Genomic DNA, 16,109 nt, shown 5'->3' with positions numbered 1-16,109 from the left:
GGTCCTTGGGGGTGTGAGATTCTATCATTCCCAACTCTATTGGTTTTGCTGTGTTCAAAGACAACCTGTTTGGACATTATTGAAAGATAACAAGTGAACATTATTGAAAGATAACAAGTAAGAGTATGGCACTTCAGATACTTTTTTTTCAAAGTTACAGTTTTTTCATTACCTCATTAGGTTCATCACATATAAAATTTCTAACTTTGTTGGTTTTGCTGTGTTCAAAGAGAAACTGTTGGGAATATTTGGAAGATAACAAGTTTAAGACTAATGGTGCTTCATGTGACATTTTTTTCAAAGTTAAAATTTTGGAGTTGCTGTAAGATATTCATCAGATGATAAATTCCTAACACTGTTTTTTTGATGTGCTTAAAACAACCATTTGCATATTTTTGAAAGAAAAGAAGTGAAGAATATGGTATTTAATATATTTTTTTTTCAAAGTTACACTTTTGGAGTTACCTTATGAGAGTCATTGCATGTCAAATTCCAAATTTTGTTGGGTTCTTGATAAGGCCAAAAAGAACCTTCATGAGGAAACTCCAAAAAGGCTAATTTCGAAAAGAAAAATATATATGGTACCATATCTTCACTTTTTATATCAGAAATGTCTCGTTTGTCTTCGAACACACCGAAAGCAACGGAGCTAGGAATTTACCATGTGGTTAACCTCATGGGGTAACTCCACAATATTAACTCTGAAAAACATTTTACATACAGAAACTCAGTGTCAAGGTAATCTAACAATCTGAAAGCAAAACAGCTATCATTATACGTCTTCTACAATTTTTTCTTTGCTTTCCTCTCATATGCTATTGCTCTGCTTTTACATGCCGTTGCAGCAATTTCAAATTTCTGTTGCTGAGAACTTTCTCATTTGCTAAGCATACTGTTCAGCTTCGGCCTTTGTGACTGTTTAATTATCTCTGATGTGAGACATGAAATAGCTGTCAATGGCGGCTCCTTCTGCTTCAGTTCACGGTACTTACTGGCCAACAGGCTTTTTTCGAACTATAGTGAGGAAATATAGAGAAAATGGTTCATAAAATCAGGCCTTAACAAAATTCAAATATCTGTATTTCTCTGAAGAATGGGACCCTTCCTCACTAAAAAGTTGTAGGGGTCCTAGTGCGAAATAGGGAGTCTGTAAAGCAAAATTTGGGGTTAACGCAATCCCTACATAAATACAAACAAACCCCACAAGGCAGCTCAATATGCTGCACACCAGTATCTGTTTGTCTTTAGCTGATTTAACAGTTGTGGGGTCACAGGTTCATGTGGAAAGCTATTTTCCCCCTAGGTATTACACAAGGAAGACAATCAAATAATATTAAACTCTATGCTATGCACATGATGTTCTGTTGATCTACTGTTACATGCTCAAGGAACAGATTTGTGAGTCACCTTCATGGCAAGTCATCCAATAGATGTTTACTGGTTACAGGTACATATATGTCAGTATATCATTGACTATCACTGACCTTCAGAAGTTTCATCATGTTCACATTGCTTCTTGTTCTTTTCTGCAGAGGACTCCATATGACTCCCTGGGTGGATAGTGTTCCTTTGCATATTCTCACTCGCAACTAATAATCATAGGAAAGAGCACCATCATGTAAGACCATGCAACACATAATACTGAACTTGCTTTTTGCAGATAATTTGCACTAGCGAGCGGCTCTCTCTGTGGCCTCTCTGCTAGGTGACTGATGCCGTATGTTGTGGGTTCGGACCCGATTGAAAACTAGCCGTATACAAAGGATATTCAAGATGAAATCTTAATTTCTTATTGCCATCTTTCCGACAGTAATCATAAATATGTGAGAGAGATAAATCATGCTGTCACAAATTAATTTCCAATTATATGACTGCCACAGATTCTGTATATCCCTGTATTTTATGGAAGTATTTAGCTGTCAATTGATATGTCAATCAATCAATCAATCTATCAATCAACCAATCAATCAATCAAAGCAATTTATAAGTGCTAGAATCAATTACACTGTTATTTTTGAAGGCACTGAAGTTAAAATACGTGAATTCTGTTACCATTGGAAGCAGATGGCACCTAGTCCTCACAAAGTAGAGCACAGGGCAGCACTTATTTTTTTTATCAAAGTTAACAGGCAGGCCACTACCTTTAATTGCTTGGTATTTTCAGTTTTTGTGGGTGTGTGTGGCAATGCCATTTTCTTGCTCTCCATAGTGAATTCCAACATACCCAGTTTTTTACAAGTCAACATATGTTGTGTCAATATATTAGTTTCGTTGTTCTCATTTACAAATGCCATCAAATCTGGAATGATAATTTTCAGACCTGATCTGTGTCAAGAAGATTAAAGCCCAGTAACTCTTGAAAAACTTTCAAGGTGTATTGTCTCAGTTTTGTGTGTATTATAACAGTGGCCCTCGTTGTATTCTGCAAACAATTGCTTGATGTAATTTATCAACACACCCATTCTGTAGTAATCACCATTGTTATTGTTGAAGTCATTGTCAATGACATAGTCCCCATTCAGAATTGTGACATCAGTCTTCATAGAGCATTCAAATGAAGTCTGTATAATATACGGATAGTTTTCAATCGGATGCGAACCCACAACATACGGCATCAGTCGCCTAGCTGAGAGGCCTGAGACAGAACCAGTCGGCTAAATCTCCACTCCCAAAAAAGAGTGGTTCAATAGCCGGCTAAGTTGTTACATTTTTCTGACTGAGACCTTTCAACACGTTGTAGAGTTCGTGAAGCACTCACGCTCGCATGCTCACTATCATACATCGCACATACACACTTTATCGAAGCGAAGAAACAAATTTCATCGCTTTAACTGGGCGAACAATAACCTCGGGGACAATTCTGTCCACCAGCAGTGTTACCGACCCAGGATAGAAAATACGGATAGTTTTCAATCGGATGCGAACCCACAACATACGGCATCAGTCGCCTAGCTGAGAGGCCTGAGACAGAACCAGTCGGCTAAATCTCCACTCCCAAAAAAGAGTGGTTCAATAGCCGGCTATTGTACTGTGAATCCAGTGATTGTTTTCATGTCGAGGCATCAATAAATAAGTGTGATTGGATTGTATCATAAAAATGTATGACACAGGTTAATATCCTTGTACCAATTTTGAAAGAAATCAGTTGAGACGTATTGAGTTATGGCTAAAGGCATAAACAAATCATAACAAATGGCCAGCTGGCAGCTATCAATTGCATCATATGACAACAAAATTGAGAGGTACATGTATTACAAAGGTTTATGTCCTTGTACCATATTTGGAAGAAATCAGTTGAGGCATGTCTGAGTTATGGCTTAACCCTTTTCCTGCCAGACAGTATTAAGACTAAATTTACTTCCCATCAGCCAAGTCAGTAAAAAGCGGTATTGAGCCAAAACATGAAGTATTTTCACACACTTGGCTTGGTCTGTTATAGCATCTTTAGTAAAAAAAATAAAGTTTATAGTATTGATGTTTTCAACAGCTTTCAATTGATGTACAGTATTATGTTAAAATACGCCATATGTTGTGTTTCATTAATTTTAACCATCTTGACCTGATGGTGAAATATGGACTTGGCAGGAAAAGGGTTCTGACATGAAAAAATCGTAACAAAATGGCTGCCTGGTAACTCTATTGGGTCGTATCACAATAAATATCAACATGAACATGTATAACATAGGTCTATGTCGTTGTACCAACTTCAAAAGAAATCAGTTGAGACATGTTTGGGTTACGCTGTGGGTTACGGCTGGAAACATGAAAAAATCGTAACAAAATGGCTGCCTGGAGGGCATATTGGATTGTATTTTAACAAAATAGAGATGCATATGTATGACATACATGTAGGTCCATGTCCCTGTACCAATTTTGAAAGATATCAGTTGAGACACACTGGGTTATGGCTCAAGACATGAAAAAATTGTAATGAAATGGCCACTGGGCGGCCATATTGGATTGTATCAGAAGAAAAATCTACAAGCATATGTACGACATAGGTTAATGTCCTTGCACCAAATTTGAAAGACATCAGTTGACACATGTCTGGTTACGGCTCAAGACATGAAAAACTTGTAAAAAACTAGCTGCTAGGTGGCCATCTTGGGTCATATTGTGAAACTATTAAATCAACGTACATCTGTATGGAGTCTGGTGCTATACTTGTGCAAAGTTTGAAAGAAATTGACCAAGCCTTGTCTGAGATATCTGCGTGAACAGGGAAGGCATGCATGTGCGCGGACTTACAGACGGAACTCAATCTATAAGTCCCTGGAGTTCGTTTGTGGGACTAATTAATGAGGTATATGATAGTGTGCCATTAGGTGCCTTAACCTGCCATACCGGTATATGAACCATTTAGTCCTTTTAGTTATTTAATTATTCACATTTATGTGATATTAAGGGTAATGACCTTTGACCCCAGCATAATTGATGAGGTGTATGACAGTTCATCATAAGGTGCTATAACCTACCAAATATGAACCATCTAGCCGTTTAAATTACCTAGTAATTCATATTTATGTGATATTTACGGTCAATGACCTCAACCCAGTTGACATATTGGCGAAATGGTTTGATCCAACGTTTCCGCACTCTCGAAGTTGGGTCCTTCATTTCATGCATAATAAGGGATTTCCTTCAAATGAAGGGCGCCCTCTCTTTAGTTTCGATGACCGTTACACCATGTTTCACGGCTAGAAAAATCGGCGAAAAACACTGCAAAAGGTTAGTATTTATGGAAATTTTCCATATCCTTGCCATTTATATTGCCTCCAGTCGTGACCTATGTAAATTTTTCAACAATCAGGGCAAATCTTTTGTAGAAATCACCAGATACGATTTTTGTAGACATGTTGACATTGACCTCGCCTTATACAGCACTGCGTCGCTTGCGTTGGCAAGACATTTAATTTAATTTGCAACCAGGTTTGGTCGGATTTGAATCTCATGACTATGATTTTCTGCAAAGTTTTGGTGTTCAAAACGGACAAATATGAATTTAACACGCCTTTGAAATGAGGTCTGTTCGGTGTTGAATACCGTTAAAATCCAATAAATATGGTGGCCATGCACACGCAAACAGCTTGAGACGCGTTGGTATCACATATCATTGCGTATTTTCAGTATCCCAGTTGTTGTAATCTTTTATTTTTGAGCAAAATTTGTGATCAAGAATATATATAATGATGGTTTTGTTTGTTTAAGTATGATCCAGTTACCGAAATACATGTGTCTTTACATTTTGTTGCAGATATACTGTGGCTGATAACCTACCACAGCCCGTTCTGGCAATGGCACATGGCTTACAATATTCACCGGTATTTTGTACCTGTATCTATGTTTACTAACAGTTTGAGTTTATGGTAACGTTTGGCCACAAGAAATTCACGTACTTTGAAATCATTTGTCATAGTTTTGAAAAAATAGAATTAAATGTTTGAAAGAAATCTATTTTGTTGGAAAAAGGAGAGTGTTTGGATCCTTAGCCATATCAAGCAGTGCAAGTAAGGATGCTTTATTGAGAAGTTGCATAAACTACGGTATGCCATATGCCACAGAGCATGGAAGGTTGCCCCTGACAGAAGTAAAACTTGCGGCAGCAAGTCTTCTTAAATGGAGGGCAACTTAATAATATTACAGGCCAATCGCAAAAGTGGCATATTAATTTTTTGCCAATTTTGTGACTCAAAGACTGCAATATGCAACAGCACAAAGGTTGAACCATGTGAATATTTCTTTGTCCCTGAAAAAACATCTAAACATGTACACAGAGCCTGGGAAATCTAAACAGTGTACACAGAGCCTGGGTCAAGATTTCAAAAGCTGTTTCACATTGTCAGAAACTCCATAGTCGAGGGGTTTTAAGTTTGAAACAGGATGCTCAGTGCACAAAAAACACATTCATTGTCAAAGAAATGATACTGTTGAAAAAGGATTGATGCAGTTATGTCATGGAAAGTAAAAGTAACATTGGCCTGCTCTCTGATATTGAAATACGGTTGTCCAGACTTGGCCAGTATGTGCTAAAAAGATGCCACAAATTTGAAAAGCACCATGTAACTGTTGTGCTAGAAGGCAAAGAATTTATTCTTCCTTTAAAATCATCGCTTTCATGTGATATTCAGAAAGAGGTGGCCCACAGTCTCGGTTTACAGGAGACTACCATAGTTTTAAGTTATTCTCAGAAGACCAGCCATTGTATTGCTGTTTCAAGTCACACACATTGCACAAGAAAGTGCTTTTGATCAATATCTCTGGACTTGGAGATGTGAGGTCACATAAAGCAAAAACTCATCCAGATAAGAATAAGTGTGGTCCATGTGGTAAATGTGGGATAAAAAAAACAAACAGATGGTACCATGTTGTGGGAAAACCAGAGGAATATGTCCGAGCTGGTTAAAATCTAGGGGCATGAATGAACAGTATTGTTTCTGCAATGCGTGTCGCCTAGCTTATATAGATAAAGATTTTCTGGAAGAGATGGAGGGGATGATGAGAAAGCACCAATAATTGATGTCACAGAGGCCAATGGTTCTACTCCGGAATAAAAAGGACGCGATGCATACGCCGTTCTACATACTCAGAACGCCCAAATAATCACGTGATGCCGGTACAAACAAACCCACATGTGTACTGAACGCGTATAGAAATACACGTACGTCTGTGCGCGTTTGCGCACATGGCTTTGTTTGTACCGTGGTCGATTCGAATTCCGGGTTTGGCCTATTGTTTAATCTGTACTTTAACTGGCCCAGGTTTACACTCCACTGATGTTGATGACAAAAACCTCTTTCTCACACAGTTTAATCTCTACTCCAGTGATATCGATACTTCCGTTCCTGACATAGTGTGTCTTTGTCCAGAACACTACAATAAATGGATGGAAAAAAAACTGAAAATACTGCAGCATGCCAGATTGTAGAAAGCGCATTACATCGAATGTGCGGTTTCCGTCAAATGTTGACTTAATCAATGGCTTCTCCCATGATCATGGTGACTACATGAATTTTAGTTTTGATGGAAAAAGTCAACTGTGTGGAAAATGTTACATGCAACTTTACCATATTGTTGAAAAAATGAAAAAAAACATCAAGTGCAATCTCTCAAGACTTATAATGACCTTTAGCAAGTCATTGAAGACATTGCCTCCAGTATCAAAAATACAACTGATATCACTGATATAGCCCTGAACAAAATGTCACTTTTTATTGCGCTAAAATTATTAGAAAAGAGTCTGTCCTTCTTCAAGAGGCTAGAGGCTATGTTTTTCTTATAACCTCGGTGGTCTTTAATGCTCATACAGAGACTAAATAGAATTTAAACCAGCAACCTAAGGCGTCGGTGTTTTTCAATGTATTTTGGAAGCTGAATTTGTCGATGTCAATCTCGCTCCCATTGCTTCTTGACAGTCATTTTAGAATGGGAAAATTCACAAACAGAGAGGTTACAATGGTCGCCACGGACAAGTAACTTTTGGCTTATTGACCTGAAAATTAAGTCAGTGTTCATTGAAAATTCAAAGACTGGACCCGTTGACATCTAAGCTTGCTCATGACTTTCATTGCATGCGGTCTTGCCACGATGCCATCCACTGTCACTCAACAAGTTAACATTGAAGAGTACGTCTTAGTAAAAGTCCCATTTTTGTGGTGATTTTTCACCACTGAACTTTATTTTTACCTTATTATAAACGCTCATACAAAGCACAAAAACCGCTGTGTGTTTCTTTTTTTTACCGTATCGACATATTGTGAGACACCGTAACCTCACAGTCAATGCAATGAACTTTGGTGAACGTACGCTCCACCAGCTGAACAGCTTTTTCATATGCAAAATCAGCGTACGGTATTTAACCGGTGGTATTGTTTGAATTGCATTTTATTGGAAGTGATTATATGATTCTTTTCATCAATTCTTCATGCAATTTTACGAAAAAATCTTATGGAAATGTTCACAATGACATAATATGATACCGTGTTCCCTCGCTAGAAAATCGCTCTCGTGAATTCGATTTCTAGGTAATTACTTTTTCCACTTGTCCCGTAGGGCAATTGGCATCGGAGGTTCAATTGCCCGAACGTGACTTTCCCTTGCCCTGGGCAATCGGACAACCCTTAGTGTCTTTCCCTACCCTTGTAACTTACGATTTTTTGAGTGAACCCATCTCAGATTCCTCCGACCTCCCCCCCGGGCCATAAATAATGACGGCTCCCTAATTACCCTACGCAACTCTTTTGGCATGATTTGTTCAAAGTCTAAGCCAGAGATACCATGAATAGGACAGTTTGAGTACCCCACAAGGAAAACTTTGCCGGTTGCTTCACCCCAGATAGTTTTGTCATAACAAGTCTTGAAAATATTGATGTAGGTCAACCCAATGTCAGTCCACTTCACTGTTTTAGTGTTTTGCAATAGCTGCACATCCTGTACTCAGAAAACTAGCCCATCAGGGCAGTTTAAAGCAAGATCCTACAAGTCTAGCTGTGTTGAAATAGCTAGAACTTGTGATAAGAAATTATACTGCTGTCTTGCTTGGCAGCTAGTGATGAGACACGTATTTTGAGAAAATATTGCCAAGCGATGAACAAAACATCTTGTTGACCATTGATTTTTTTTACTTTTTTGAAAGGTCACAAAAGGTCAAAATCAGTACAGTACCTGGTGATACGCAGAGTTGCTCTGTCTATGCTATGCCCTGAAATGTCCTGTTCAGATATATATACCCATGACAAAATGCTATTGTACACATTTGGCTCAAAGTATCAGAATGTTGAACCTTTTCGAATCATTTGACAAGGGGATGGTCTGTATTCATTGCTTTTACACACAGAATGGCTTGATAGTGACTAGGACCTCTGTGACCTTGACAATGAAAATATGCCCTTAAATCCATGGTATCAGGCTAATGCCAGATTGGCTGGACTGCAGGTGATACAAAGTAAAATGAATGAGATCTTTTTGTGTGAGATATTGTTTCCCTGAGCACAGAGGTTGTTTTGCTTATATCTCTCTTTACATGGCTTTCCGTAGCAGTAATGGCAACTGAGAATGGCATCAATCAAGCAGCTAGCCCCTTTGTATCATGCTTTTGATTGGTCAACCTAGTATCTTCGTCTCCTACCAAGGCATCTCCATGATTTGCTGCAAGCACCATCTTGCATCCTAGATCACCTGCAGTCTGGGGGATTTACAACAAGCATAACTGGCTTCAGCTGGAGAGAGCTTGCACTTGATGAAGCCCATGAACAACTTATCAATTTAAGTGTCAAAACTGCAGTTCATAAGCCCTCTCCTGAATTGCTTGACAACATGGCAAAGTATTTACCTTTCAGGGCTTCATGCCTTAAAAATCTGCATTCTGAAATAACCCCCGAAAAGAGTGGCAAAAGTGTACAGATACAGATAAATGCAGAAGGGAATGAGGGAGACTGATGAAGGGTTGTGCCGAGTGTATTATAAACAAGCGACCTAGCGGCCGATATAGCTCCGCTGTGTTTATGTAGAGAATAACTATTTTTACACATGTTGATGAGGAAGGTGGAAATCTTTGATAGCTCAATGCAGAGGCCAGAAAAAAGTGGCTAAAATAAGCTGCAAAAATATACAATTGAAGATTTAATCATACTTTGAATATATCACATCGGATCATCCCTAAGAACATGTCAACCAAAGCTATCTGATGAGTAGTTTTTTGAGAATAAAATTTTCTGACCAAAAATGGCAACAATTGCCCCAAAAAATGAAATTGCAGATTTCATCATAATTTCAAGAGATCAAATTTAGTTCATAACTTTATCTATAGAAACCTGTATACCAAATTTCAAAGCTGTTAGACCAGTACTTTTTGTGAGAAACACATTTTTGACCAAAAACGGAAAAAAATTGCCCCAAAAAATCAAAATTGCAGATTTCATCATTATTTTTAATACATATCATTTAGTTCATCTATAGAAACCTGTATACCAAATTTCAAAGCTATCGGATGAGTAGTTTTGGAAATACACGTTTGACCAAAATGGCAAAAATTGCCCCCAAAATACAAAATTACAGATTTCATCAGAAATTCATTATATATTACTGAACTCATCTGTAGAAACCTGTATGCCAAATTTCAAAGCTATCAGACCAGTAATTTTGAGAAACACATTTTTTGACCAAAAATGGCAAAATTGCCCCAAAATTACAAAATTGCAGATTTCATCATAATTTCAACAAATATCATTAAGGTGATCTGTAAAAACCTGTATACCAAATTGCAAAGCTATCAGATGAGTAGTTTTTGGAAATACACATTTTTTGACCAAAAATGACAAAAATTGCCCCAAAAATACAAAATTGCAGATTTCATCACAATTTCAATAAATATCATGTAGTTTATCTGTAGGAACCTGTATACCAAATTTCAAAGCTATCAAATAAATAGTTTGGAAATACACATTTTTTGACCAAAAATTGCAAAAATTGCCCCAAAAATACAAAATTTCAGATTTCATCAGAAATTCAATATATATTACTCAGTTCATCTATACAAAAGTGTATACCAAATTTCAAAAGTATTAGACCAGTACTTTTGAGAAATACATTTTTTGACCAAAAATGGCAAAAATTGCCTTAAAAATGCAATTTTGCATATTTCTGCACAATTTGAACAAATCTGAAATAGATCATCCCTAGGGACATATGTACCAAATATCAAAGCTATCTGACTGGTAGTTTTGAAGAAGAAGATTTTTAAAGATATTTTTACCAAAAATGACAAAAATTGCCTTAAAAATACAAATATGCAAATTTCACCATAATTTGAACAAATCTGACTGAAGTTACCCTAAGTAAACTGCATATCAAATTTCAAAGCAATCGGACAAGCGGTTCAGAGAAGAAGATTTTTTTACCAAAAACACCAAAAATTGCCCCAAAAATACAAATATGCAAATTTCACCACGATTTGAACAAACTTAAGTGTGGTCACCCCAAGTGAACTGCATATAAAATTTCAAAGCGATTGGACTTGCAGTTTCAGAGGAGAAGGCAATTGTTGACGGACGACGACGACGGACGACGACGATGGACGACGGACGACGACGGAAAATCAACCTATTTGATAAGCTCTGCGTCGCTGACAGCGGAGCTAAAAAATCTGTGAGAGCTCTGTTTTTGCTGCAACCCCTGAAAAAAATCTTTGGAAAAGTTGTTCAGGAAGACTTGATGACATTTTATGAAGTAGGTCAAAGAGCTCTAGCAGACTACATCTCTACTAGGCTTTTACATAAACCTAGTACAGAAGCTCCTGTGAGGAGGAGAAAATTAAAAACATTTTCAGGGAAGGTTGTAGTAAAAAGGAGAACACGTACAGCTGATGCTGACAAAAAAATAGTTGACGCCTGTTTAAAAAGGCAAATTGCTCACTCAATAAAATCTGGTGTGCCATAGAAGGCTTTGTGCAATTTATTCCCCTCCCACGTGCAATCTGTGATGCAGATGGGTCTATGCACCATCAAAGCTCAAAATCAAACACAACTTAAGTATTACAAAAAAGATATGACACATGCAGCATCATAAGTGAGGCACTGCCTGAGAATTGGACAGCTGAAATGGTAATACTTGAAGGTATGTTTTGATTCAGTGTGCGCCAATAAGACAGTGTTTTTGCTAAGGTTGGGGAAAAGAGGTAAATGATTTGGAAACCCCGGTTAGCAATTCTGTGTCCCCTGATCTGATTGCATTGATACCAAGAGGAACCCTGGTAAAATGGCTGGGGAACCCCGGTAACATTTACTGGGGTACCAGCCTTAACAAAAACACTGTAAGATCCCATCATCAAACATTCAAAGACTACTTAATCTATACCATAAGGGACTGGACGTAAATTAGCAGGGAGGAGGGCCAGGGGGATTTGGGGAGGGTCACAATTTTTTGAATCCTCTAAGGGGGGACACAAATTTTTGGGCTTGTTGTCGGTGCACTAAAAGAAGAAAAAAAATTGTTTGTGTAGGCAATTATGGTCACATGACATCACTCACACACTGCCTCTTACTTTTTATTAAGTGCTCATTCCCAACTCGCTGTGTATCTCTTCCCACCATTATCTTAAACAGGATTGTCTCTCTTGTTGCCATCTTATCGCCATTAAGTTTATAGCAAATCCAATCTATTGTTTCACAGCTGACCCACCATATTAAAAGGATATTATGATTCATGGCATTCTGGCTGCACATTGTACCATGTAGTGGGTTTTGTTAATAAACACTGGACAGTGTTTTTGCTAAGGTTGGGGAACAATGGGAACCCTGGATAAATTTCTGTTGTCCTCTAGTAAGACTGCACAGATATACCAAGGCTAACCCTGGTAAAATGACTGGGGAACCCTGGTAACATTTACCTATAGGTACCGCCCTTAACAAAAACACTGCTGGATATTACCACAATATCTTACATTGTTCTACTGATGTAGTCAATCTTGAACCTCTATTTGACAATATTATTTCTCATTCCACTTTTTGTTGATCAACAAAAGTTCCCTCTCTTGCATAAGTCACTTCCCTTTAAAGTTTAAGGCCAAGCTCCACCCTGCATCAGTCACTTTTTAGGTACATGAATTTTAGTTTTTAGAGATACTATCGTTTGAAATTAAGAGCAAGCTTTGGTGTGATAATTGATAATTTTGATTCTAGAAAAATGATTTTAGTATACTTAAATATTTAGGTACAGTCATCTGATTGGTATGGCTACTTGTGGCATTTTTCAAGTTTATATTGGCTTTACTACGTGGGTACTATCTTTGGAATGGATAGTGTTCATTTGTGTTGTTGATGGCAGGATATATGACATTTGTTGAAATTTAATGTGGGTAATTTATACAGTGAATTAGCCATGTTGATCACTATTCAGATTGAACTTGGTTAAATATGGTGAAATCCCAATGTCATTTCAGAATATGGAGACTTGATTGATCATGAAATAGTGTTTGCCACTTCTGTGTCAAATCAGGATCAGTCTAATCCTCTCTTATCTAGGCTGCTCTCTGTGATATGTTTAAAATGCAAAGAAACGAGGCACAAAAAATTGACAAAAGAAGACTTGATTATCATGAAATAGTGTTTGCCACTTCTGTGTCAAATCAGGATCAGTCTATCCTCTCTTATCTAGGCTGTGCTTTCTGTGATATGTTTAAAATGCAAAGAAATGAGGCACAAAAAATTGACAAAGTATTTTCAATGTTAAAACATCATAATTTCACACTATAGCATTCAATCTATTACGATACTTTGAATTGTTTGCTTAAAATATTGCATGAATAGGAATAGCCTTTCTGTTGACCTTTCCCCACAAACAGGGCAACATGAACAAAACTTTCATTGTCTACTCGAACACATAGTACATTTTGTAAAATTGGATTTGATATGAGTGCAATGAGCACATGTACATGTATTTTCAGTTCTCTGACTACACAGGTCTATTGGAAATATATAAATTCAGTGAATAATGGGGTCATGCACACACATGTAGTTGTATATCTGTACCAGGAATACATTTTAACATACTTTCCATTATTTCCTCCCCACGTAGAGATTAAACTGCTCAATATATTGTACATTGAACAAATTATATTGCTGTGGAGATCAATATGTCACATCGTGTTTCTGCAGTATTCCCTCAATGGTCAACGTGATACATTCCAAAATTATGAATTTCACTAATATTTTGATAAATGTTAAATTATAATTCATAAGAAAAAATGGCAGGCACAATTGTGCATTAATATAAAAGAAAACATTTGAAGAACATTATTTATTACAATCATTCTTAGTGGAGTATAAGTGTGCTCTACTCCATTATAAGCCAATTTGGGCATTCATTATATGAATTGTTGGACAGCCTATTGAATCACAGCATTCCACATCTGCACTTCAAAGCCAAAGTGAAAGGGCACATATTTACTGCCTACTTTACATGATATATGCCATTGACTTGGTGTAGCAGTCTAAGCCCTAGGAGAATGGTTAGAGTATTCAGCTATTGGCTGCTTTGATTGCCTCCAACAATGGCATACTCATCACACACAGGTGCAACCACAATCGCAACGTAAAGGCCTATGCACCCAGTAGGGAGAGCTCTTCTGGGTAAGTACATGTAGCCTTCGCGTAGCGACAGTGGTGCACATACGGTACAACTGTATCCTCCTAGCATAGGGCAATATTGCTGTTGTACCTCAATATTTGGACTGGTGTTTAGGTAGGACGTCAACTTGATCAAATCCTAAAAACTAAAAGCTTAAATTTGAAAAAGGCAAAACCTTCAGCTTCGAAACTGCAGCTACGTAAGGCAATATATGATACCACGGTACTACCAAAAGAGTGTGGTAGCTCCTAGCTTTGCTTGGCAGGGCTGTGCGTTAATTACCAGCGTTATACTTTACTTTATTGCTCAACAACACACTTAAGGAGTGTGGTAAAGCAGAAATTGCAAAACTCACCAAACACTGGATGAAGCTGCTGCTGGGAGAGGAAATAAAGTCCAAATATACGGCCTGTGGTAGGAGGCTGTATAACGCCGAACACACAACTTGATCCTTAATATATTTTTCATAAACCAAGAAGTCAATCATTTAAACATACAGACCTTATTTCCTGAAAATGATAGGCTAAAATGTACAGTGTACGTCCAGAGAACTTCTTGGTACAGCGCGACACTTGTAAACAAACTTGAATGCGTTGAAGCTATTTGTATATATATACAGAATGATGTTCACAGTCACACTTGGAAGTTGTGACAATTTAGTCCAGTTGTAAGTGAAACATATTTATGAAAATCATCATTAAATTAAGTACTTTCAATACTTAGACCCTCAATCAATTTGACAGTCAGGAAGAACAGACAGAAATAATTGAGTGAAATTAATGACTTGTATGACGAATCTCTGACTTAAAATAATGTAAAAGTTACTGGCATTTTCCAGAATACAATTGTACGTACCAAGCTTGCAGGTCAAGTCCAGAGGGTCAAGTATGATATCAAATAGGCCCAGAAGAAAGCTTTTAAATAGCTTTGAAACAAGCAGACTGCCAATCTTGTTAAGCAGTCATGATCTAGTACAAAGACTTTAAATTTTTCACATATGCTATGCTTGGTGTCTGCCTCCATGGTGTACAACATACTGGTACATGATTCGGCGTCACTCATCAGAGGACTGCACTTTCATTGGAAATATTTGTGAGTTCACATGGTGGTGTAATCTTACATCCTGTTCAGAAATGGCTAATATTATGATACTTTGGACAAAGCTATTTTTGTCAACATTTTACAGTACTGTCTGTCAATGCACCAATTTTAAAAAATATTCATTGCCACCATTTTAATACTTCAATAGTGTAATGGTCATGCTGCTTGACACTTGAATTACAAGAATCTGTACTAGATATGTTCCAAGTTAAAGGGACAAAGTTGCTCATTTTTGACATTATTTTGCCATTTAAATTTCTTTTGATGGATTATTCTCACTGAAATATGCTCACTCTCTGGTTATTGCAATTCAATTTTCATCTTTAATAAGACACATTAACATGTGAAATTAACTATGTTAAAATTTTTGGTAAATACCTTCCATGCATGCATATGAGTTGAGCTGTGACAACCAGAGATTGCAGTTAGCCTATTTCAGTGAGCAGCAGAAAAGCATATATACAACAGAAATTAAAAGGACCAAAATTTGGTCAAAAATGAGTGACTTTGTCCCTTTAATGGCCAATATGAAAATGGATAAAATTCCATGTTTGCTGTTTTGTTATTTTTGCCTGTCAGTCACTGTTATTTTTAACAATGGTGTGGACAAGATGTTGGTTTTGTTGTTTACTTTGCAGTTCTGAGTTACATAAATGCATAAGATTTCAGAATTTTTCAGTATTAGCTGCTGTATTTTAGCATGATATGCTCTGTATTGATTCAGTTTGTCAGCCTAGCCTGATGACACTTGAGCAGTGGTGTCATTATTTGTGTCCAGTGAAGTCTTAAACTGTTTTTTTTTTGTGGTTTGTTCCACATTTACAAGTGTGCTGACAACATGGAAAATTGAGAATTTCATCAAACTTGTGCAGTAAATCAAACAATGA

General features: G+C 37.2%; 1 protein-coding gene across 7 annotated transcripts in view; it reads right to left on the bottom strand.

Annotated features, from left to right (window-relative positions):
- Window positions 1-373: 373 nt before the first annotated feature.
- LOC139126882 (uncharacterized) overlaps window positions 374-16,109 on the bottom strand; it is a 45,309-nt gene continuing 29,573 nt past the window's right edge. For 5 of the 7 annotated variants that reach the window (XR_011550848.1, XR_011550846.1, XR_011550849.1 and 2 more), the window contains 2 exons: window positions 1,485-1,589; window positions 374-1,014 (listed from right to left, as the gene is read on the bottom strand). Coding sequence is in view for 1 of the 7 variants with exons in the window: in XM_070692806.1 (XP_070548907.1) it covers window positions 1,580-1,589 (10 nt within the window). In the remaining 6 variants the exon portion in view is untranslated. Of the gene's footprint in view, window positions 1,015-1,480; window positions 1,590-2,458; window positions 2,572-16,109 lie in introns of those variants that run through there. The other 2 variants (XR_011550850.1, XM_070692806.1) reach the window with 2 other exon arrangements.

Source organism: Ptychodera flava, unplaced genomic scaffold, assembly GCF_041260155.1.
Source record: "Ptychodera flava strain L36383 unplaced genomic scaffold, AS_Pfla_20210202 Scaffold_147__1_contigs__length_99458_pilon, whole genome shotgun sequence".
In the NCBI taxonomy this organism is placed as follows: domain Eukaryota; kingdom Metazoa; phylum Hemichordata; class Enteropneusta; family Ptychoderidae; genus Ptychodera; species Ptychodera flava.
This window is presented reverse-complemented; position numbering and strand designations above follow the sequence as displayed.